This window comes from Paroedura picta, chromosome 14 (assembly GCF_049243985.1).
Source record: "Paroedura picta isolate Pp20150507F chromosome 14, Ppicta_v3.0, whole genome shotgun sequence".
In the NCBI taxonomy this organism is placed as follows: domain Eukaryota; kingdom Metazoa; phylum Chordata; class Lepidosauria; order Squamata; family Gekkonidae; genus Paroedura; species Paroedura picta.
This window is the reverse complement of record NC_135382.1, coordinates 15,346,656-15,371,865: the sequence shown is the minus strand read 5'-3', so window position 1 is coordinate 15,371,865 and position 25,210 is coordinate 15,346,656. Positions and strand designations below refer to the sequence as shown.

The 25,210-nt window shown below is 46.1% G+C and overlaps 2 protein-coding genes across 4 annotated transcripts in view; one reads left to right on the top strand and one right to left on the bottom strand.

Moving 5' to 3' along the window:
• Positions 1 to 25,210, top strand: part of PHF21B (PHD finger protein 21B) — a 189,532-nt gene that overhangs the window by 79,199 nt on the left and 85,123 nt on the right. The gene's annotated exons all lie outside the window — the stretch shown is intronic.
• Positions 15,311 to 16,372, bottom strand: LOC143823982 (uncharacterized). The gene is made up of 3 exons (XM_077310763.1): positions 15,640 to 16,372; positions 15,370 to 15,513; positions 15,311 to 15,319 (listed from the first exon to the last, which is right to left on the bottom strand). Exons 1-3 carry the CDS (start codon positions 16,201 to 16,203, stop codon positions 15,311 to 15,313), a joined length of 717 nt encoding a protein of 238 aa, XP_077166878.1. The 5' UTR covers positions 16,204 to 16,372.

The window sequence follows — 25,210 nt, the reverse complement described above, 5'->3', positions numbered from 1 at the left end:
TACTTTGGAATAAAGATTGTACTAAATTTATGCAAGAGGTACATCATGCTCTCAGAGAAGCTGGAATCCAGAATCTTATGAACCGTCCTCCTTCTCCTCTTGGAGGTGTGTAGCTTGAAGCTGCTTATTAGCTGCCTAGGAATCTAAATGGCTTGGCAAGGCTTTAAGCTAATGTTAGATTTTGGCCCTGGCGGTCTATTAGGCTTAGCACTCGGGATGTGCTTTGCCCCTGGGGTTGGCTAGAAACTCAGATTTAAACAGTTCAAATTAGAGTGTAGATTTTTACTTTGAAGTGGTTAAGCAGAAGTGCTTTTCTTGTCAATCCCTGCTGTAAAATACTAGACAAAGTCACGGGATGTTGTAGTGTGAACATATCAATGAGATAAACATCAGACTCCAAATTCTTACTGCTAGGTGCAGGAATGTCCCATTTATATTTACCTGTGTATCTTTGGCTACATGAGCACCACATTTCAGATTGATTGGTGGCTTGACAATACTGTAACCACTGGGAAATGCTGATTTTATGGTCCATCTGCCCTTAAGGCTTTGAAGGAATCACTCGCCTTGAACGAGATAGGTATGGTTTCTGCTTCTAGTGTGGGATGAGTTTAATGATTAATATTTATTCTGTGACGGATTCCACACAGCAATTTGCCCCCAGGAAGCCTCTTGTTGGTTCCACATGACGTCGGCAGCAACCCGGAGCTCTCAAGTGGCTGTTTAAGTCAAATTTGCTCCACAATGATGGAAATCACCAAAACTTGATTTGCCATTTCTTGCTGCACAGGGTTCCAGGAAGCAAACAGGTGCAAACTTGTGTCGAGAGAGAAACATGCAACAGTCTCAGAAGCGTTTTGCCTGCCCTCACACCTGCCCTTCCCTCTCCATTTCCTGATCGTGATTTTTAAAAAAAAATGGTGCAGTCAGCGTCGCTGAAGGACCGTAAAGCTACGTTCCCCATGTAAAAATAAAATGTTTTCATCGCTGTACATGGTCATTTTGGGATCAGGCAGCCAAAACACATTCTGGTGGTGGGGTATGAACAGGGAAAGAGGTGGGGGGCATGTGATGAAGAAGCCTCTAATCTATATCTTCATAATACTATAACAATATATGTTAATGGGTTCTCTGAATTCTCAACTTTCATTTTTTTCTTAAAGGAAAACCTCTAGTCAAGCCTTTCTCAACTTTTTGAGAACTTCCTGAAACACTATTTAGGCTTCAAGAAACTACAGCAGTGGTGCAATGATACAGAATATGGTTGGGAAGCATAGCTGTGTACACACTCACTTGGGGCCCCTCCCTTCCCACCCCCTCCAGGCCCCTCATTGGCTGTTTTGGGAGAGGGAGGCGGGTCAACATGATAATATATGATCATATCACCTGATAAACATTTAACTAAATATATATTAACTCCCACCCATTCAAGAAACCCTTCCTGGGCTGTCACGAAATCCCAGGGTTTCATGAAACCCTGGTTGAGAAAGTCTGTGCTAGACTATTTTATTGTGGTGATAGCACTCTTCTTGGTGATACTAAGTGAAGGGGAAAGCTACAGTTCTATAATAAGATAATAGTGCTCTGCACATGCTCACAGGCACAATATAGAATTACTGAATAGTTTTTCCTGTTGTTTAGCTCCAGCTTCAGGATTACTTAAGTTGGGCAATGTGGGATTTATCATTTAATGCCTCTGAGCTGCCCAGAACTGTTTTTAGCTCTCCGCGTATGCATAGGTGTGATCCTGTTGGAAGGAACGGAAATGAAAGATAAGGCCAGGGGGGGGGGGCTGAGAAGGGAAGGAGAAATAGAACGGAAGGAGCGTGGAGAGGATATGTACATGTCACCTAGAACCGCAGGCATGAAGAACCATGGGGGCGTGTGGATAAATTAAAAAGAAAAATGTCTGAAGGCCTCCAGTGGAATATAAAAACCTGGATGAAGATCTAGAAACACAAATAGCTTCCAAGTGCCTTGAAAGTGTACACATGCACAAAATGCCTTGCAACGCACAGCTGTGATAAATATCTGTGTACTTTTAATTTGCATAAGTACATCCCCTATAAACTCTTTACGTTTTTAAAGTGCTGTAATTGATGCCATTAGAAACATTGATCTGCACCTTCCAGTGAAACACGTTAATTGTACAAGTGCCTACCGGCCAAGGAAATAATCGATCCACAATTGGCTTGCATGGCTGGATACCGATGCAAAGAAATTGACTTGTCTGGCTTCCTCTGATACTGTTTGCTTTGCATTTCATCGGCGGAATGACCATCGCAGGAACATGAGAGAGATCTAGACTAAAATGATGAACAGAGGGCTGTGGGATAAGCCTCTTCACCCTCCCTCGTAGCCTTTCGAGGGGCGCTGTGCAAACTTGCACAGGAGCAACCTCATTTAGAAGCAGCTCCTGCATACTGAACACATGAAGCTGCCATGTACTAGCCCTGTTCGCATATTACAGTGAATGCATGTACATGCACACATCACGTTGTAATGAAGAGCCACTGTGTGTGTGTTTGCTTTATAGATGAAACTGGGGATCCGGACCTGGATAAATGTGGGATTTAAATCATGCGATTTATGTGCATTGAATGTAAAATGATAATAGAAAGATAAAGAAAACTCTAGTGTACCTTGTCCAAAGATTGCATCTATTTTCACAGCAACTTGTGGTCTGGGTTACAGAGCCAGACTATTAGTGTATGCAAGGTCAGTATGATCTGCTGTGACTGGCAGCAGCTTTCCAGGGCCTCAGGTAGAGAGTTATTCACATCATCTATTCCCTGATTCTTTGGACAGTAGATGCCGGGAATTGAGCCAGGAACCTTCCTTATTCTAAGCAGATGTTCCCCCTTACCGTTTCCACACGGGGGATTTGGTGTGGCTCAGCTCTTGTCTGTTACCGCGATAAACTATCATTTCCTCATGTCATCAGTACTTATCAATGGTGGTTCCAGGGCTGTCATGATTATGGCCCTCAGTTGCCCCGCAACAAGGAAAACCAGAGAAATGTGTAGTCCCTTTTTTGTCGCGGGGGTCATTGTGCAGCAATTCGCTGCAGGGATGTCTGGAATTGCAAATCTGGCTTGCCTACGGTCGTGCTTTTCCTGCCCACACTTGTCACTTCCTGTTCCTCCCCCCCCCCCCCAATATTGCGTATTGTAGAATCAATTTTTGGACTAAGAGCTGAGAGCTCCAGGCCCTTAGGCTTTTCAAAAGCATTTATTTTCCATCTTGCATATGGTTAACTTGTGACTTTTTTCTCGCCTGTATTGGATCTTGAGCTGTATTGATCTGTACATATCTTATATTGATTCACAGTTTCATGATTTTTTTTTAAAAGCCTGCTTTGATTTTTGAGGGAAACACTATATACTTTTAAATATGATTAAATCCCCTACATACTGTCTTATTAGTCATGGAAGACAGCCCCCACCTTTTAAAGTGGCCTACATTGTAATGCTGATGATAAAAGTCCAATAGAGACCTAGAACATTTTTAGAGACCAAGAACATTTTTGGGGGCGGGGGGGGGGATGAGTTTTGACTCTCAAAAACCCGTATCTTGAAAACCTCTTTGCTCTTTGAGGTGCCACAGGACATGAGTCTAGCTGTTCTATCGCAGGGCTACCCTCTGAAATTATGCTGATGATAGTGGACTTGCTGCCTAGACCTGGCATCAGGGGCCCTTCGTGCATGGGTCTTTCTCAGTATACTAGAACAGGCTTTCTCAACCAGGGTTTCTTGACAGCCCTGGAAGGGTTTCCCAAATGAGTGGGAGTTAAATAATTTATATATTTTTTTAAAAATTTGTTAAACATTTATCAGGTGATATAACCAAATATGGTCGTGTTGACCTCCCCCACCATGGCCAATGATGGGACTGGAAGGAGTAGGAAGAAGAAGAAGAAGAAGAAGAAGAAGAAGAAGAAGAAGAAGAAGAAGAAGAAGAAGAAGAAGAAGAAGAAGGAGTTGGTTCTTATATGCTGCTTTTCTCCACCCAAAGGAGTCTCAAAGCATCTTACATTCACCTTCCTTTTCCTCTACCCACAACAGACACCCTTTGAGGGAAGTGAGGCTGAGAGAGCCCTGATATTCCTGCTCAGTCAGAACAGCTTTATCAGTGCTGTGGCAAGCCCAAGGTCACCCAGCTGGCTGCATGTGGAGGAGGAGCAGGGAATCAAATCCAGCTTGCTAGATTAGAAGTCCATACTCCTAACAACTACACCAAGTTGGCTCTCCTGGGTGGAGGGAACGTGGGTGGGCATGCGCACAGCTGTGCCTCCCAACCATGTTCTGCATGATCATGCCGTTTGAGGGGTTTCTCAAAGCCTGAAAAATGTTTCGGGGGTTTCTCAATAGTAAACACGTTGAGAAAGTCTGTACTAGAATGTTGAGTCATCTTGTCGTATTGAAAGGCAAGATACACCAGAGTAGCTTCCCCTGCATTGTGCAATAAACTGACAGTACTCACTGCTATAAGACTTATTGATGGTTACCGGCTGACCTTGCTTTTAAAAGGGAATGAACAAATTCATGGTCTATGTATAGTTGTTAGTTATGATAGCTAAATGGAACTTCAATGTTCAGAGGTCATAGTACCAGAGCAGTGTTAGTGCTCTCACGACTTGCTGACAGATTTCCGGGAAACATCTGATTGGCTGCTGTTGCAGTACAATTCTATGTCTATTCACTAGGTCCAGTTCTCGCAGGTAAGTATACACAGGATTGTAGCCTTTGATACAGAATGCAGGAGTATAAACTTGACTATCTGATGGGTGCAGGCAAATCCTTTTGTGTTCTTAAATATGGCTTTGGCTTTATATGAGTGTGGGAACATTTGTTGCTAGGAATATTTTTTTTCGAGATAGAAGCATTTTAGTACAAGATTACTTTCTGCTTGGAGGATCTGTGGGGGTAACTGAACGACAGGGCAGTGTGACCTTAGTGCTTGAAAGAGAAGTAAAAAAGATGCTGCTTTATGCTGGAAAAGAGACTCTGAGACCTAATAACAAACTCCATGAACCTCCTTTTATTAAAAACAGCTGAAATCACAGTTTGCAAGGGATGTATTTCACGGCTTTTGCTTCTAGATTTTCCATGTGGCTACTGACTTTTTAAAGAAGTGTGACAGTGCTAGCTCGAAATTATCAGGGCTATGTAAGGAAGTGGGATGTACTGGGATAGCACAGCAGTTCTTGATCCGAAGAAAAATACTGCAGGTCTGCAGAGCACACCTTTCAAAGCAGTGGATTTAGATGAGAGTTATTATGGTGTTGGAGACTAATGCTGTGAATACCATGGAGAGCCAAACTTACCAACAAGACAGTTTTAGAGAGGAGCAAACCAACTAGCACACTAAATGCTGCTTCTAGAGCTGTAGCACAACCATTCCTTAGGGTTGCCAACCTCCAGGTGGGGACTGAAGGTAGGGTTACTGGGTATCCCCAGCCAGCAGCAGGGCATGAGAAGGTAGGGTTGCCAGAACCAGATTGGAAAATTCCTGGATATTTCTTGGAGAAGACAGTGGAGTATAATGTCATAGAGTCTACCCTCCAAAGCAGGGGTAGTCAAACTGCGGCCCTCCAGATGTCCATGGACTACAATTCCCAGGAGCCCCTGCTAGAGAATGCTGGCAGGGGCTCCTGGGAATTGTAGTCCATGGACATCTGGAGGGCCGCAGTTTGACTACCCCTGCTCCAAAGTGACCATTTTTTCCAGGGAAACTGATCTCTGCAGTCTGGAGATGAGCTGTAATTCCAGGGGATACCCAGACCCCACATGGAGGCTGGCATCCCTAGCTGGAGATCTCCTGGAATTGCTATTGATCTCCAGACTACATAAATCACTTATTTACTTATTTACACCATTTATTCCACTTTTCCTGGAGAAAAAGACTGCCTGGCATTATACCTTACCAAATTCCTTCCTCTCCTTAGCCCCCAGTCTTCCAGACTCCACCCTCCAGGTCTTTCCAAATCTGGTGTTGGCAACCATAACCCCCTTCCTTCACATAGTGCCTTTGAAAAGTTCATTCTTTGGCCATTCCATTATATTCCATTGAGGTCCCTCTCTGCCCCAAATCCTGCCCATTTCTAGTTCCACCCCCAAAGTCTCAGGGTATTTCCCAGCCCAGAGCTGGAAACCCCCTTCTAAACCCCTTGACTTTGCTAAGCCTAGAAGGATGTATCTCTTATTAGGATTGCCCTACAAATGTGTGTTTTAGTGATTTGTAAAGGGTGAATAAAACTACAAATATACACAATAACCCACAAAAAAAATCAAGATATGGATTATCCTGATGGGTTTTGCAGGCTAAATCATTATTTTATGTCAGACTGCAAGAGAAAGCAAAACCAAAGCTTTGATTGATTTTTGCTAACTCTTTCAGCAGACCTGTAGTGCAATGTCATTTTTTTCTTGAGCTGGGGAAGGGCTTGCATAAGATCTGCTAGCTATGTAGTATTTTGGTTATAATGCAGGAGCTGTAATAATGCCCAAGCCAACAAGAAATACTGCATGACAATGTAGGAAGGAACCTGGTAGATGTAAATATTGTGGGCAGGCCTATGTTAACCATGTGACTGACCAGAATAAAGTACTATTTCACCTGTAGAAGCCATATAAGGTAAAGGAAAAGGTATCCCCTGTGCAAGCACCGAGTCATGTCTGACCCTTTGGGTGACGCCCTCTAGCGTTTTCATGGCAGACTCAATACAGGGTGGTTTGCCAGTGCCTTCCCCAGTCATTACCGTTTTACCCCCCAGCAAGCTGGATACTCATTTTACCGACCTCGGAAGAATGGAAGACTGAGTCAACCTTGAGCCAGCTGCTGGAATCAAACTCCCAGCCTCCTGGTCAGAGCTTCAGACAGCGTGTCAGCTGCTTTACCACTCTGCGCCACAAGAGGCCCTTGAAGCCATATATTGACTTTAAATTGAATTAAATCATGAAAAGTGTGTCAGTCGTTCTGCCCAGGACCCAGCATGAGGTTCGAGGCAGGATTGTAAATCTGCACTGTAATTGACCAATGAGTGGCTGGATCCCATCCAGTCAGTTGAAAGTGAAACTGACCAATAGCATAACCTGATAGGAAGATTTATTGTGGAGCTTTTGTATATAAATTGGGGTTGGTTGCCGGCTTCTTGGTTCAGTCTTGGTTCAGTTCTGCTTTCTTGTCATACTGTGCTGGGGGCCTAATAAAGAGCTCAAATCACTTCCATGGTCGAGGTCACCCTGAACTCATGGATTTAACAAAAAGAGTAGCTCCAATAAAAATATTTTCTGCTTTGAATGTGTTTAAATATAACTTTTAAACCACATTTTTTCTTAAATATTTTTAATTCAAAGTATTTTCTATTGGAATATAAAATGATCACCGGATATTGTTTACGTTTTCTTTACTAAATATGTCAAAATAAATATGTCAGATAAATCAGATCACGCTCTGTTAAGGTATGGGAAATTTGCCAGTGAACCCTGTCGGACTGGACCAGTGGTCCATTTAGTCAAGCATCCTGTTTCACACAGCTCCTGGAGGACCAACGAACAGTATAGAGGCCAAGGCTAACCAATGTGGCCTTATAACACCGGTATCCTGAGTGTGAAATATGTAGGTTTGTAGGAAGAATGCCAGGCTCCTGGGCAAACAAACAGCTCTTTATTGGTGATCTCAGCAGTGAGTGTATGTTGTAGTAGGCAACAACAAGACACACCCCTCCGAGAAAATCCCAATTTATAAACATTATCCAGGCAAAAGAAATTCCTGAGGCTGCATGCGATTGGTTAGGTCAAACATGATGGATTTAAACTGACTGGATCCCACAGCGGCGATCCTTACATCACATTGGCTGGTTCCACGTCTGCTTGGTCCTCAGCAGACCCACATACAACATTGAGGTTTACTGTCTCTAGATGTGGAAGTTCCCTTAAGCCATCATGAGTAGAAGCGACTGATGCTATAGGGTTGCCAGCCTTCAGGTGGGGTCTGGAGATCTCCTGGTTTTACAACTGATCTCCAGATGATGGAGGGCAGTCCCCTTGGAGAAACAGGATGCTTTGGAGGATGGACTCTATGGCATTGTACCATGCTAAAGTCCTTCCCCTCTCCAAACCCCATCTCCAGGGTCCACCCTCAATATCTCCAAGTATTTCCTAACCCAAAGCTCGAAACCCAGTCCTTTCTATCCCCCATGAATCTGTCTGCTCCTTTTTTAAAGCCCTCTGTACTCATGGCCATCACTACAGTCAGTGAATTACACAATTTAATTACTCATTGAGTTAAAAAGAAATCTTCTCCGTCTTAAATCTGTTTCCCAACCATTTGTTGGGTGCTGCATGATTTCTAGTATTATTAGAAAGCGAGAAAAATCTTTTCTCCATTTTTTTCCACCTCACGTACAACTCTATTAATCAGGAAACATTTTTTAATATCTAGTTTAAAGGGGCATGCAGAAAGAACAGGCTGTTTATGATTAGTGTAGGAATAGAGGCCCCTGTCTTGTTGAAAGGAGAAAAGGTGCACCCAATCAGGTGGCTGAATTGGGGAAAATCCTTTATATGGAATCAGCTCTGGATAATCACACAGTTTATGGAACACAGAATAAAAAGCCTCAAACATCTAAAAGTCCCCAATTCTGCTGCAATTAGTAGCAAAAATGGGCTGAAGAATTTATGGAGGTCAGTATTCTGTCCCGGTAGATAATGTGAAGCTGTCAGAAGGCTGGGATCAACTTTAGCAGCAGTGCTTGGCAGAAGGCCAGCAGTTCAATTTTTTCCTTCAAAAGATTTTAATTTCTCTAAGTAGTAAGGAGAATATTAGCTTTTTGACTATCAGTTTTTACATTTTACCAGAGTTAATGGCATGTAGATAAATTGCGGGGGGATAGTCACAGTGGCGGGAAATATTGCCGTTATAGGAAAAGTAAGGTAAAGGTAAAGGTATCCTCTGTGCAAGCACCGGGTCATGTCTGACCCTTGGGGTGACGCCCTCTAGCGATTTCATGGCAGACTCAGTACAGGGTGGTTTGCCAGTACCTTCCCCAGTCATTACCGTTTACCCCCCAGCAAGCTGGGTACTCATTTTACCGACCTCGGAAGGATGGAAGGCTGAGTCAACCTGGAGCCGGCTGCTGGGATTGAACTCCCAGCCTTATGGGCAAAGCTTTCAGACGGCTGCCTTACCACTCTGCGCCACAAGAGGCTCTTAGTGTGTAATAGATCGTTTAAAAAAAAAAACCCTTACTGGTCATTGCTGGGATTGAACTCCCAGCCTCATGGGCAGACAGCTTCAGACAGCATGTTGCTGCCTTACCTTAAAATTATGTTCTTTATACCATGATTTGGTTAAGTGAAGACAACTTTTTTTTGTCGGTTGAGACTAGCCAACTCAGTGCATGGAAATTCCAAGATAATTCAGGTAAAGTAAGGGCCATTACGCACGGCTTCAAAGTAGCAGGATGGTTGCCAATTGGAAACGCTACAAATTTGCCATAACCCACGACGTCGTACACAATCTGCAACAGTCCTGCAACCGACCCGCAAAAAGCGCTTCGTTGTAGCGCTTCTAGGGGAATCCAGAAAACTGGATTCACCCTCCGGATAGCGATACACTCCTGCAACCAATCTGCAACAGTAGCGCCACAGACTTGTGCGTTACCATTGTTGCGGTTTCTTCAAAGTCCCTCCTCCCGAGCCTTTCCTCCTAACTTCCGGCGAACTGTCCGCCATTTTTTTTCTCCGAGCGAGCGGGGATCTACGAGGCAACGAGACAGCGACTGGCTTTCAAGCATGATCACTTTCTGAAATTCTGCCCGGACACCACAATAGTTTTCCAAAAGCACAGTGGCACACAGCGTCACGTTCCAAACATTTGCCCAAAGCTTAAAACCCCGTCTACCTTCGGCCAGTACTAGCGGAGTCAACGTACGGGGATCATTTTTAAAAACTTTCCTCTGAGCGTGCCAACGAACGTTCGCCGCTCGCAGTCTCCTGTTTAGATTACTGGGGTTAGATAGATATGATTCGAGGTGATTACATGAGGGGCGGTTTATGTGTAGTGGGTCTTTGTGTGGTTCCGGGTGCGTGGTTGTGCTTGGGTGCGGACAACCCCTTCCATCGGCGGCTGGACCTCCGGCAAGCGGAGTCGCCGTCCGCCGTTCATTTTAAAAAACCTTCCGCTGAGCGTGCCAACGAACGTTCGCCAGTTACATGTCATTCATTTATGCTTTGGTTGGTGAATATTATTGGGGAACTGTCGCGTACCGCTGCAATTGCTCTCGGTTTTACACCGGCATGCGTTTTTGTAATGGCGGACATTTCACTAAAATGGCTCCCGCTGCATGTTCAAACTGCTCTTCCCGCGTGTGGACGAATCAGCGCATGCGAGAAGTCAAACAAAAGGCACTAATCTGGCCATTAGGAGCAGATCCTGTTCCCGCGCGAGGAGTTTTGAACGTGACATGTGACCTGATGTGGCCAATGTGCGTGTCCCCTACTGCCCTCTACCAATCAGGAGCCGGCTAGTCCCTTTGTCTTTGTGTGCGGGAAGGTATATGATCCGTTGCACCCTGCACCTCGCACCACCATTTTGCTCAGCTACTAGCGAAAGCAACATGGAATCCTCTTCGCAAGCCTCGTCCGTCCCTGCAACCGGCCGTGGCCCAACTTGGAGGGACGCGGAGATCAGGGACCTGATCGCGATTTTCTCGGAGGAGAAAATCCAGGACGCGTTCCAGTCCTCCCACAGGAATAGGGAGGTCTTCGAGCAAGTGGCCATAAAGATGCGTGCCCTGGGCCACAACAGGACCGGCCTGGAATGCCGGTCGAAAACCAAAACTATGAGGGCCGAGTACATGAGAGCCGTGAACCATAACAAGGGTTCCGGCAACGAAAAGGTGACCTGCCCCTACTTCGAGGAGCAGCGCCCGCTGTACGGAGACGGGGAAGGAGCCGGCAGGCCGAAGCGCGTCGGGAGGAGCCTTAGGGTGGTTCGGAAGCCGGCTGCCCCGGTCGAGGAACCACCCGCTGAGGAGGATCCCGGCGAGGGCACCTCGTCCAGCTTTCGGCCTCCACCCCCCGTCCAGCAACGACCAGCGGAATTGGTCACGGTGGACCTGATGGCCATCGCTCCTGGGGAGCTGGAGGAGGCTCCTGAGCAAACGCCCCTTGCCTCCGGTAAGTAATTTTCTTTTTATTTTATATTTTATTGTTTTTATATTGAGCAAATGTGTGTTCTGACGTTTGGGGATCGTTTTCTCGTGTGTTCGTTGCAACGCATAATATGATAGGATGTTTGTGGATTGCTTTGGGTGGATTTTTAAAACGGTTGTGTTTAACCAACAACCCAAACAGTTTTGCAGCATGCCTCAGCCATAGGCCTTCTGCAGCGCTCTAGCCACTACTTTGGGACCTTGATGTGTGGTTCAGGTTGTGTGCTTGCTCCTTTTTCACTATTGTATGCCTTGTGTTCGTTGCAACGCATGCTATGCTTGGATGCTTGTGGATTGCTTTGGGTGGCTTTTTAAAACGGTTGTGTTTAACCAACAACCCAAATGGTTTTGCAGCATGCCTCAGCCATAGGCCTTCTGCAGCGCTCTAGCCACTTCTTTGGCAGCTTGCTGTGTGGTTCAGGTTGTGTGCTTGCTCCTTTTTCACTATTTTCTGCTCTTGTCCACAGAGACACAGATGCCTGGGACGGTGGTCCTCGAGTCCCCTGCAGCAGTAGCAGAGGACAGTGATTCTGGGGCGTCCACAAATGTTGGTAAGTATCAGTTGCAATAAGGGGGGGGGGGGTTTAACTGCTTTGTGCTTTTCTGTTTGTGCAGGGCAGCAGCACTGCCAAGAGACAGAAGATAGTCCCTCAACGTTGCTGCTTTAGGGTGTGAAGCTAGCTTTGCCACACTTTGGTCCTAAATCATGTTCTTTTTTCCCTTTTTTCAGATTTTATACCCGGGACACAGGAGGAGGAGGAGCGTGGGGTGGCTGGACCTCCTGCCCTGCGCAGGCGGATACAGATACAAGATGGTGAGCGTGCATGAACTGTTCCTTTCGAGCCATGGCTGCAGGGCAATGTCTGTGTGCAATAACTGTGTGCTTTCTTTTCATTTTTGTGCTCCCCTGGCATTGTTCTGAGTCTTGGTTTAACATGTAACCAAGAAAGGCCACCATGGGCAAACAAACAATAACCATGTGCTCCCCTGGCATTGTTCTGAGTCTTGGTTTAACAATATGTAACCAAGAAAGGCCACCATGTGCACCAGGGTGGGTTTTGACTGTCTCGTTGTTACTAACAGTTCTCTTTCTCTTTTTTTGCCAACAGAGGTCCTTTCTGAAGACGACGAGCCAGCTGGCTCACCACCCAGGGGCGCTCTCCCGGCTGAGGAGAGGCTGGCCAGGGAACGCGGCAGGCTGCGGCGCGTCTCCGTCCTGACTACTGTGGGAGAAAGGATCCTGGAGCACTGCCAGGAGGAGTCCAGGCGTGCAGCTGCTGCAGACCAGGCGATGCTCTCCCTCGTGGCCCAGGAGGGCAAAAAATTCCGTGCCATCCTTAGAGATTCGAACAACTCACTACGCGAAAGCGTGGAGGAAGTTCGAATGATAAGGAGGCTGATGGAGAGGGCGGTCGCGGTTATGGAGGCGGCCCCCCCTCCTCAGATTATAGTGAACGTCCCCCCCACCCAACCCACACACCCCCCACCACCTCCAGCACCCACCCCCCCCCCACCACCTCCAGCACCCACCCCACCCACCCCCTCTCAGAATGCCGCGACCCAAACGAGAAGGAGGACTGTTCTCGGGAAGAGAGTCGTTAAACCCGCGGACAAGTTCTCCCCCTCCTAGTTTGGGCCATTTTGTCTGTTTATCTGTGTTTGCTGTTGTCTGTTCAATAAAGTTTATGTTTTTGACTCTGTCTCTGTGTACCCTCTCTAGTGATTGTGCCTATTCTGGCACCGTTGTGTGGGTTGTAGGTTGGAGGGTGTTTTAAAGGTTAAAGGTGTTTTAGGAGTTTGGGGTGAAAGGTGTGCGAGTGCAAGGAGTCACACTGGAGTCTTTTTCAGGAAATTTACAACAACATTTTATTTTCAGAAACAGTTCAACAGGGGGAAAAAACAAGGGAATGTAACTTGGACCCCCCCCACCACCACCCCCACCCTCCAAGAAAGCCAACTTTTTAAAAACAAATTCAAATATTTAACAGGGATAGAAAAATGGGCAAAGTAACTGGGAACCCCCCCAACACCCCCCACCCCAAAACACAAAAAGAAAACAAAACTTAGGTCCCACCGCTCCCCTCCCCAGCCCCTTCCATCGCCCTCACTCTCCTGCACAGCCGTCCCACGGTCCCCCTAACTTTGCGCCGGAAGAGCTCTTCGTCCTCCTTCTTCTTAACTGTGTGGGGAGGGAGAAAAAGTACACATTAGTGCCACACATATTTTCCAATTTTTGTAGTTTACATGCATACACTTTTTGGTGGCCTTAGCCACAGTGTGAGAAGAGTTGGGCAGTGGGGAACATAACCTACGTTCTTCCGCCTCCCTCTGCTGCCTTTGCTGCTCTAACTCCCCTTTCAGCTCTGCCACTTCGGCCTCTAAGGCAGTCACCCTGGCCTCCATGGCACGCAGCCTTGCCTCCATAGTTTCTGCTATAGAAATCAAACAAAGAATTTAATAACACTTCAAATGGGAGCATCACAGCAGGCTCCCATATGGCTCCATGGGGGTACACACACATGGGTCTCCCGCACAGGCATAAAACTCTCACCTGCAGCCTGTCCTGAGGTGGAAGGCCCCTCTTCCTCCTCCTCACGCTCAGGTGCTTTTCCCATCTTGGATGGTGATTGTGTGGCTGGGCAAAGAAAAAGAGAAATCATAATTAAAAGCACACAAACCAGAGATGAAACACAGCTGGTAGACACACCACAGTTAGAGTATAAGCGCATAACCAAAGTGGTTCTACACAGTACTGGCGGGCTAAGTCAGAGGGGGTTGACAGCATATAAATACTATTTCGAATTTCATTGGGGACAGTAGGGGAAAGAGCCAGCTAGTCATGCCATGCATGTTTAAGGGCAAAACACAACGAGGGCAGCACTCACCCATATGCCTCCTCATTTCCAGGGGGGGCTTCCCAGCCTTCTCCCATATTAGCACCATCTGGTCGTGGAAGACCGTCCTCCCACTTGGCTGCGGGACCCCCCCCCCCACTGTTCCAGACTGTTGAGGAAGTCCAGCTTCAGGCGCTTAAATTTTGTCCGGACCTGCTCCCAGGTCCGGACATAGCCCCTCTCCCTCAGCTTGGATGCCAACACCAGGTAGGCACCCTTGGTGTGGCAGTGGGTGCTGGCCATAAGGCGGCCAACACTTTTCGATTGGAGCACCAGCTCCAGAAGTGCCTCAGCCTCGGCGCGCTGCCAGAAGGAGCCCTTCCGTGGCTTCGGCATCTTCGGAATGACGGTTAGGGAACGAACGTGCGTTGCTCCGATCGACCACCCCTATTTTAAATGTATCAAAGCTGCCCACCAATAAAATTATTCCTTGGAACATAAGTGGATTGATCCTCCGGTTTGACAGGGGTCGCCAATACTTCCTGGCTACCCGCCTCCCCGAACTTTCCCCGCTCAGCGCTTCCGTGTTGTGTGTGTCAATTTCAGTGGGAGTTAGCGTTTAGGGCTGTCAAAGTGCTTTTGGACCAGAGAATCCCCGTTTTTTTGCTGGCAAAGTACACAAACCGCACAAGACAAGGTTAAACAAAGAACACAAAACTTTATTCAACAACAAGAGAGTGGGAAAAACAATTAAACACGCCTCCTGTTTCTGTAGATGTGGGTGGCTATGGCGTCCCGAACCTTGCACCCCTCTGCATAGATTCTTCTTCTCCTTGCTTCAGGGATGTCTTGTGTGTCCTCAAGGACAACAGGATCAGGTTCATCCACAGGGAAGGGGATGTTATGTCCCTTGTCCTCGCATATGTTGTGCAAAATGACACACGCGATGATCAGCGGAGTCACATTGTCTATATGCACGTGGAGTCGGGACATCAGGCAACGGAACCGGGACTTCAAACGTCCAAAGGCACGCTCCACTACATTCCTTGCCCGGGAGTGAGTGAGGTTGTAGTGGCTATGCACGTCTGTCCTTGGCCGCTTGTAGGGAGTCATGAGCCAGCGTCGTATTGGGTAGGCTCCGTCCCCGAGCACCAACGGCGGCACACGCACGCCCTCAATGGTGGCGGTGGGGTTTCCTGGAACAAAGACCCCTTCGTCCATGGCTTTCCTGAGGTTGGATTCCCTGAAAACAAGGGCATCATGCCTCCTGCCACTCCACCCCACCTCGGCATCGATAAACCGACCTGAGAAGTCCACAGTTCCTTGCAGGAGAACAGAACAAAAGTCCTTCCTGTTACCGTACTCCTTTATGCTTCCCCCGGGGGCACGGATAGGGATGTGGCTTCCATCGACGGCAGCAAAACAATGCGGGAATCCGAGCCTGGCAAACCCGTCCATACTCTGGAATAAGGGAAAGAAAAGAATATAAGCCATGGCATGTCAGCGTGGGGTGTATCGCGTCTTCGTTGCTGACCTGTCAAACAAGAAAAAAAATTTAAAGGGCAAAGGGGATCGAATGATACTCACCGCTCCAAGCCGGTCTCCGAGGCACACGACTTTGCTGAACAATTCCGCCTCCATGGCGAGGCAGAACTCCTTAAGGATATCGCCAACCGTAGTGACTCCGAGTCCGAATTGCTGGGCTACTGTCCGGAAGTACTGAGGGGTTGCCAAGTACCACAATGCGACCGCCACCCTTTTTTCCACTGGCACGGGGCGCCGCATGCCAGTGACTTGCCTCTCCATGCGTCCACGTAGAGCCTCCACGAGTTCAAAAAATGTCCCCCTAGACATTCTAAAGTTGGCAATCCAGTGGTCATCATCCCAGCGAGCCCACACAAAATTTTCCCACCAGTCAGAGGATCTTTCGTCCGCCCAGAACCGGGGGGGGGACCGGACCTCTGCCAGAGCTTGCCAGTGCCTCTTTGCCGCCATGGTTGCCCGTTGAGAACGTCTTGTGCTGCTGGTCATCGCTCTGGCAATACGTTCTCGGTATTCCTCTGAAGCAGCCCTCCTATGCTGCACAGTGGTGCGGATACGCTGGACCAACGCAATCACCCGAGCCAACAATTGAACAATAATCCTCTCCATTTCAACGTTAACCTGTGCTGCGGGCAGTAGGCTACGCAAACAAAGAGAGGCCGACCGCGTGTCTGCCCAGGTGCATATAAGCAGGTAACCTGTGGGCGTGTACTGTGGGCGGGGATTAACCTTTCAAACATATCAATGCATCAACCTCTGGTTCATAGAAAACAATAGAAAACACGTTCAAAGGGCGCCAATGATTTGACGATAACGCGTTGCTACGGGTTTCCCAAGGTTTTTAAAAAAAAAGGGGACCCCGACAAGTCCGTCTTTAGGGTCGAGGTCAAAGGTGTGCCCGCAGTTTGATTGACGGGCACGGGAGGCCAGAAGCGCTAAAAAGGGACCTCCTTTGTAGCGAAAAGACGGAGAACCGGAAGCCTGTGGGTTACGAAAGTGACGAGAAGTGAAAGTGCTAAATTCCGCAAAAACCGCAGCTGTGCGTTACGGGCACAGCTAGTTACATTTCGCTAGTTGAAGTAGCGCTTTCGCTAACAGCAACCAAATAGCAACTTTGAGCTCTGTGCGAAATGGCCCTAAGTCGTGACTAGGCACATTTGCACCCTTCCAAATCAATTGAAGTCACAGGATTTAAATGGGTGTAACTCTGCTGAGTTTTGTATTGTGCATTCCACTAAAATGTGGGCCATGGCTTACTTAAGTCATATTGATTTCAGTGGGTTGTGGTCACAAATATTTCCAGTTGGATTGGCACCCAGATCTTAACACTCTCTGGATCCTGGTGACCTAGTGTCCGTCAAGAGTTATCTGACTATCAAAAGAAAACTGGTATAAAATGGTTTTTAGATGGTATCTTGCCCCACAAGATATTGCAAGAATCATTAAGAGTTTTAGTGGCAAATGTTGAAGATTTCAGATTATAAATGCATCTCTCATATGCAGCAGACCTGCGAGAAAGCTAGGAAATACTGGATGATGATTCACGATGACCGTTTATGCACTGGGAACTTCACTGCCCCAGCTCTTGTGCAGGAGCAAGAATCGGGGGCAGATGAGGCGCACTGGGCCAAATGCTCCCCCGTGTGGATGCAGGAAGAGGTGGGGCAACCTGCCATGACTAAAACTCCAGCCTGCAGCCCGGCATGAAACCTCCAGTGCATAAATGGTCGATGAGATGCAAAAGATATTGAAAGTTACATTTGTGCTGGATCCAACAAGTATGTTATTAAATATGGTCCCAAATAATATTAACATGTATAGAAAGCTTGTTAAATATATGGTAACAGCTACTAGGATTCTATATGCATCCAGATGGAAAAAAAGGATCATTACCAGACATTATAGATTGGTGAAATAAAATGATGGAATGTAAGACAACAGCAAGACTTACATCTCTGATGCTGGAATTCAGAAGAAAATTGAGTCTAATACTAGACAATATTGAACAGTAGAAATTCAGATGAAAAGAAATAAAGGATCTCCAAACTGCATATACTAACTGTGGGGAAAATGCAGTTTGTAGCCCGTAACATTAAGAGGAGAATAAGATATCTCTTGTTAAATGGAAGCTTTATGTTTATACTTAAAAAATTTTTTTTAATGTATTTTAAATGTTGCATGTAAACTGCCATGAGTCGGTCAGGCAGTCAACAAATACAATAATAAATAAATAAATGAAATAGCAGTTTTGTAGTATATAATATATAAGGTCCCCCCCCCTGTTTACCTTTAAGTAAAAATTTTACTTTAAAAAAGTGACTTTGGGGTTTCTCTGATTTTTTTCAGAAACATGCACCATGATATTGCTAGACCATGTAAAATACTGGCATTTTCTAGCTCTGCTTTCATAACCCTTAAAGGCATTGTAGATGTCAATCCTTTAAGACTCTGCTTCATGGGGAGAGTAAAGCATCCCTCTGCCATGATTCCTTATTTAAGATGGCTTCAGATCAGGTCTTCTCAATTTTTTGTTGTTGTTGCAAAGAGAAGCTGGGTGTGGAAAGTAAAGTGGAATATTCTTTTTCTCCTCTCATTAACTATTTGTAGACTAACAAAATTTGAGTCCAATAGGACCTTTAAGACCAAGTTTTATTTAATGTGTGAGCTTTAAAGTTGCCATTGGACTCAAATCTTGTTCTGCTACTTCAGACCAACATGGCTACTCACCCAAATCTATGTAGACTAGTAACTCTTCTGGATTTACCTAGCAGGCTGTTATCCTTCTGCATGTTACTTTTGAAAACTTGTTCCCTGCACCAGTGTTCTAAATGTGGAAATCATGTAAAGCCAGCTTGGTGTAGTGGTTAAGCGTGGTGGCTTCTAATCTGGTAAGCTGGGACTGATTCCCTGCCCCCTGACATGCAGCCAGCTGGGTGACCTTGGGCTAATCACAGAGCAGTAATATCAAGGCTCTGACCAATTCCACATGCGGAATTTGGCCCAGGCTGGTGCTCGTCTGGTTGCGAGGCTAATGCCCGCTTTTAGATGATGTCAAAGCTGGCCTGGGCCTGTCCCGACTACGGTGTCCCAAAAGGCACAAAAAATTCCCCAGCTGGCTCTGTCTGAGGCATTTTTTTCATTTTTAAGAAGGTACGTTACAACACAATCCCACCTTCTTAAAACTGAACAAAAATACTCCACGCCACCCCGGGGTGTGGTGGAATCTCTCTGGCCTGGCTGCCTCATCTACAGGCATAAATATGGGATGGACTGGATCTGGTGGGGAAAATGCTCCCCTGTCTGGACTCGGACAACGCAGGGCAAAGTGTCCTGTTGCAAACACCCAGCAGCAGCCCAGTGTGGTGCCACTGGTGCGGAAAAGGTACCTGCCCCACCTCCCTCACAGGGTGCCTGTTGTGGGGAGAGGAAGGGAAGGGGATTGTAAGCTGCCTTGAGATTCCTTCTGGTCGAGAAAAGTGGGGTGTACAAAGCAACTCTTCCTCTTCTAAATGTTGATGTTATATTGAAATATTTGCAAATAATCAGGTTTTAAATGTTAAATTTAAGCAGGTGGAGGGGGAATAATGTTTTATCAAATAGACTTCTTATTAAATGTGATAAATAGTTCCAGTACATTTAAAACACAGTCATTTCCGAATGAAAAGGTCCCACATCCCCCCAATTCTTCTTGTCGTTACCCACTCCAGTAATCAATCACTGGGTGGATCAATAAGTTGCCTCACACCCATCAAGGACCAACAGTGATGTGGAATGCAGGCAGGGATCATGTCACACCGCATGTGTGTCTGATTAGTACTGCTGGGAAACGAGGTGTGGAGATTTGTTACGGGAATGCGAATTCCTGCAGAACACATAACATGTGGTTCGGATCTTAGTTCCTTGTGATGTGTTGTCACCTAGCAACAATGTGAAAATGAACATTAGCCCAGTATATAAACAGCCTAAGGAGCATAAATATAGCTCACAAATTCCAGGTATTTTATGAAAGACAGTGCAATAGGATAGCCTCAGATTATGGTTTTAAGAGTCAATGAATGGATTCTTATATGGCTGCTGAGGTTCAAGGCCTTCAGTTCCGCTTCTGGAAAGGTGTGGGAGCTCTGGCCCTCCGTGTCCTTTTTTAAATGATTGCTTAGATAATGACAGTTTTCATAAAGATGCCACCCTTCTGCCATGGTAGCATTCAAAACCACTTATAGCCATTGGCTATGAGCAGAGGACCACCATACATAAATTCCAGGTGATGGCTGGAAATCTTCTGAGTTGACAACTGACCTCCTCATGAAAGAGTTCATCGGGAGAAAATGGCTGTCTTGGAATGTGGCCTCTATAGTAGTGGTCCCCAACCTTTTTATCACCAGGGACTGGTCAACGCTTGAGGCTCGAGGGGGTAGACTTTTGCCAAGGGACATCGCCGCTGCCTGAGCCCCTGCTCCACTTGCTTTCCCGCTGGCGCCCCTGACTTCCTGCCGCCCGCTGGGGGGCGCTGCCAGCAGCAGCTGCGCAGTGCCACACCAAGAGGGAGCCCCAGCCATGGCAACTGCCGGCGGAAGAATGGCAGGGCAGCCCCCGGGGCAGCAGCTGTGGAGGAGGATGAGGAGGACCTGCGGACCGGTACCGACTGATCCATGGACCAGTACCGGTCCCCGGACTGGGTGTTGGGGACAGCTGCTCTATAACATTATCCCCCATTGAAGTCCCTTCTCTCCCAAACTTTTGTCCTCCTCTGGCTTCACTACCCTAAAGTTTTTAGGTATTTCCCAAACCAGATCTGGCAGCCCTACCTCCACACAACCACCATACCCATCATTTATGTGGTCACAGCATAATTTCTAAAATCTACCATTTATAGCAGCAGGCTAAAATGGATATACGAACAGTTTGTAGGACGAAAGGAACCAGTAACTTGAAACATTCAATGTTCCTGGTAGTGTTTCCTTGGAAGGGAGGTCTCTATTGTGAGTTTCACTACAAGCAGCCTTGTACTGGTCTTTCTGTACTGTATATTACAGAGGTTTGCAACCAAATGTGCCCCCGGAAAGGAGATACAACTGCCCTGGGATTTCTGGTGAGCGAGGATCTAACCAGCTCGTTAGAATTTGGATGGAAGGCTTGCTAATATTTGGATGGGAGACCACCAAGGAATATGAGGTGCACTGTGTAGAGACAGGCAATCACAAACACCTCTCAATGTCTCCTGCCTTGAAAACCCTATGAAGTCACTATAAGTTGACCAGAACTTAACAGCAATATATATAATTAAAATGTAATGTGTTGGTCCTTTATAATATCTAGTATTCTTTCTAAAGAGGAGTGAGTGCCATGTCATCTTGAACAATGTATCCCATTTCATACTGAAAGATAAAGCCCTAATATTTACAGGCTTTCTCAACTAGGGTTTTGTGAAACCCTGGGGTATCTTGACGGCTCTGGGTTTCCTGTATGAGTGGGAATTAATTAATTTTTTATATGTTAAACATTTATCGGGTCATTTCTGGTCTGCCACTAATGACCAAAACTTCCTAGTATTTTTACTCTTTGTTGCAGGGAGAAGTTGAGACCTCCTTTTAATAGAAGAGGTGTGTTTCTTTCCGGTTAATAAAGTATGGCACTCTTTTCATTTCCCATAATAGGAAATGACAACACTTGGGAAGTGAGTATAGTGTAATTCATGACACAATTGACGCAGTTGTTTTTTTGTTTTTTGGAGGAAAGACATTCAGCATCAAACAAGGATTGTTTAACAATAGCAGTGCATGGCGGTTGCCCGAAATTCCTGAAGATATTAACAGTAACATTATAGACCGTGAGTGCCTCAGATAGAGATTTAGCACGGGATAGATGGATAGATGGCTTACTCAGGCTGGGAATCGGAGGGACCAATCGGCAGGTGCTTCGCACCTGCCGATTGGTCCCTCCGATTGTCTGTCATGAGGAAGGGTCCAACCCGGACCCTTCCTCATCACGGACAAAGCCCACCTCAAGGGGGCTTAACGAATTATTTAGTCCGTGGCGCCCGTGGCGCCACGGGCTGTTTAAAGATTAAAGATAATTTTATAACTCACGATTTCGTATTTCTGTGCTGTGGTTTTCCACATCTGCCTGTGAGACGTAGTTGGTGATGAGAGGGTCCTCCAGGTTCTGATTGATGACATGGTTTCATTGGCCTTGACCAAAGGCCTGGGGGAAGTGCTCCATTTTGTGGGCCCTGCAGGACAACAACTGCCTGGTAACACAAAGAGTGATGTCACTCTTGATGACATGTCACTTCTAGGAGGGTGTGGCAGGGAGATGTGGTCAGCTGACATCACTTCTGGTGCTCCACAAAGCCTGAAAAATCATTTCAGGGGCTCCTCCATGGTCCAAAGGTTGAAAAAGGCTATTCTAAGCAAACTTCCTGGTGAAGTTATTCAAATGCACCGAGAACTGGGGAGGGGAGCTGGGATAGAAAACTGTAGACTAGATTCTTTCTACATCACAGCCTCCTGTTATTTCTTTTCTGTAATCAATATCACTCCCCCAAATCGATATATCTTCTTTTTAATTTGCCTCCAGGTTTAATTTGTTCCATCAAACAGTGCAAAGATGAATTTAGTGATAAAAAGGAAAGGGTTTTGCCTAGCTAGGCTATCAATGAGCAAGTTTTTTTTTTTACTGAATGCCTATTTTTAGTGCTGCAGGCAAATTTTCCCTCTGATTGAGTTCTTTGTTATATCTAACTGCTGGTTGGATATAGATTTTTGTATCATTGGAGAGGTGTCTGTGTACACACCATTAGTTAATGTAATGAGTTAATTTTATGTCAGGCACAGAAAAAACCCCAGGAGCATAAATCCAAGTGGACAGCTAATACATTAGGAATACCCCTGCTTGGACTCATGTGGAGTTGCGTAACCAGAAAAAGAGTGAAGACACAATTTACATGGGGGGGAGGGAGGTATTGATGATCTCCAATGCAAAGTATGCATGCACATTCAAATTATATATTTTGTACGTTTCATATCATACCTACAGGAACACTGCTTCTCTGGGCAGTATTAGCCTGTAAGAGCGGGCACTATTCTAGAGATTGCTTTACAATAGAGATTGCCTTGTGATGTATCTATTGGGCATATCTCGTGTATGTGTGTTGTGGGGGGTTCTGGGGACCCTTGTAGATCTAATTGTACCTTCCTTTTGAAACTGCTGATATGGGGTCACACTGCTATTATATAACAGGGTGAGTGTATTTTTGTAGATTAAATAAATTCTGCTTAGCTCTCTAATTACAAGTTAATAATATATCCACCAACACTAATGAATTTATATGAATAAATCAGTGGAGAGTAGGACCAGCTATACAAACCAGATTAGAGACTGCTTGAAAAAACAAGGTTCAGAAATTCTCAAGTCCTAGGCAAAGTCTCATGGACTGGAATCCTTCAGAGATTGGGAAAAAATGAACTTCACAAACATAGGCCTTAGTAACCCTGGTGCATACACAAAATGGGAGACTCACCGTGGCAAGTGTGCGCGGCAGGGCAATGGCTGGTAGCGGGCGGCAACGGCTCGTTTCTCCGCGGCCATGTCAGTGGCTTGCTGGCGGTCTCAGGGTGGCGGCGGCCATGTTGGCACTGGCCGGCGAGGGCTGGGCGGCCCGCTGGCGGCAGAACGGCTCAGCAGCGGCGTCCTTGTCTCGGCGTGGATCCAGAGCCCGCCCTAACTCCTCCCCACCAGCCCTTACTGTTTTATTTAGTCCGCAGCACCCTGCGCCGCGGGACATTTAAAGATGTGAGGGACTAAGCAACTATTATAAAAGTAGCAAAGTTTTTACTGGCAATTTTAAATGAAAATCTTTCACAATAGATTTTATATCTGGAACTGTTTGAAATTTTCGTTTTATGCTTTGCAATTTTCTGCCAATAAAGGTACTCTGAATCTGAATCATATGAACAAATAAAAAGCAAGTTGGTTCAGAAGTCTAGGATGAAGAAGAAAACCAACACAGGTGGCATTACTGAAGAATGAACTTGTTTAAGCAAAAACTATTTGATATTCTTTATTCTTCAAAAATTCCAGTGGATACAGTAAAGCAAAACCAAAGTTAGGGTGAAGCCAGAATGGAATCTAGATCGTGTACCGTTTTCAAGGTCAACGCCTCAGTGGCTTTCTCTCTCTTTCTGCTATTATCTTCAAAATTCTCAACCAGATGCTTTCAAGAGTACAAAGTCATTCTATGAGCCTGATTATTACCAAGTATACTTCGGCCATAGGCTCTTGAAAGGTATTGGGGACCTGGAGAATTGTCGCTAAGATCCCCATAAGAATTCGTAAGTTTAATGAATGTGGCACATGTATTTCCCAGGAGGAAAGAAAGAAAATACAACACATTCCAGGTGGGACTGAAATTTATGTTTCTTATCGGAATAATACTACAACGACCTCACACAACACAAAGATTTCTTTATGGTGGACATGATTCTTGCTTGTAGCCAGGCTTCTGTTCTCCCTGCCTTCACCTTCCTCTGCGGCAGGAGGAAAATTCTCTCTCTCTCTCTCTCTCTCTCTCCATCCATCCATCCATTGGCAGATTTCTATACTGCCCCTATCGACCCTGCCACCTCAGGGCGGTTTGCAACATTGTTAAAACACAAAGACAATTAAAATCATTACAACACTTAACTTAGAAGAAGAAGAAGTTAGAAGAAGAAGAAGAGCTGGTTCTTATGTGTTGCTTTTCTCTACCCGAAGGAGGCTCAAAGAAGATTACAGTCGCCTTCCCTACCCTCTCCTCACAACAGACACCCTGTGAGGTGGGTGAGGCTGAGAGAGCTCTGATATTCCTGCTCAGTCAGAACAGCTTTATCAGTGCTGTGTTGAGCCCAAGGTCACCCAGCCGACTGCATGTGAGGGACTGCAGAATCGAACTCGGCTCGCCAGATTAGAAGTCCGCACTCCTAACCACTACACCAAACTGGCTCACCGAAGTTAAATAGTTAAATCCATCATACAAGCAGTTGGTAATATTTCCATATGGTTCCTCTTGTTGGGGGCAGGCAAAAAAGCTATTGGATTGCAGCATCAGAGGCCCACTATGGCTGGTATATTGTTTGTCCGAACTGGCCTCAACCATAAGCTCAGCAGAAGAACTCCGTCTTCTAGGCCCTGCAGAACTGTGTGAGTCCCGTCAGGGCCCTGATGTTCTCAGGGAGCTCATTCCACCAGGCAGGGGCCAGGGCTGGAACAGTCAAAAACAAAACGGAAGGGGATGCTTTGTGGAATTCTTACGCTGACATACTTTATAAGTAAATTTTAGGGGCCCTTCAGTTTCAATTGGAGGAGAAGCCCTGCCTTGGCTCTCACAAGCTAGGGAAACATGGTCCTTATAAAAAAAAAAAAAACCCTTATAACCCTGGTTATGGCTTGGTGCTAATGGTCCTGCACCATTCTTTCCTGGGCATTTCTCTGTGACTGTTTTCAGATTTATAGCTAGATATTCGCAGAGCCCCCAACATAGCCACACACAGTGGTTTTCTGGTAGAAGAAATGGATCATGGAATAACAATAATTGAAAAAGCAGACTCTCCAGCAAAGCTCCATACCCCACTTCTGCCTG

Excerpts from the sequence above, each read along its gene's own strand:
- LOC143823982 (XM_077310763.1), bottom strand. The coding sequence starts at position 16,203 with ATGGAGAGGATTATTGTTCAATTGTTGGCTCGGGTGATTGCGTTGGTC. Across the intron at positions 15,514-15,639 it reads TCGGAGACCGGCTTGGAGCG|AGTATGGACGGGTTTGCCAG; the intron begins GTGAGTATCATT and ends CCCTTATTCCAG.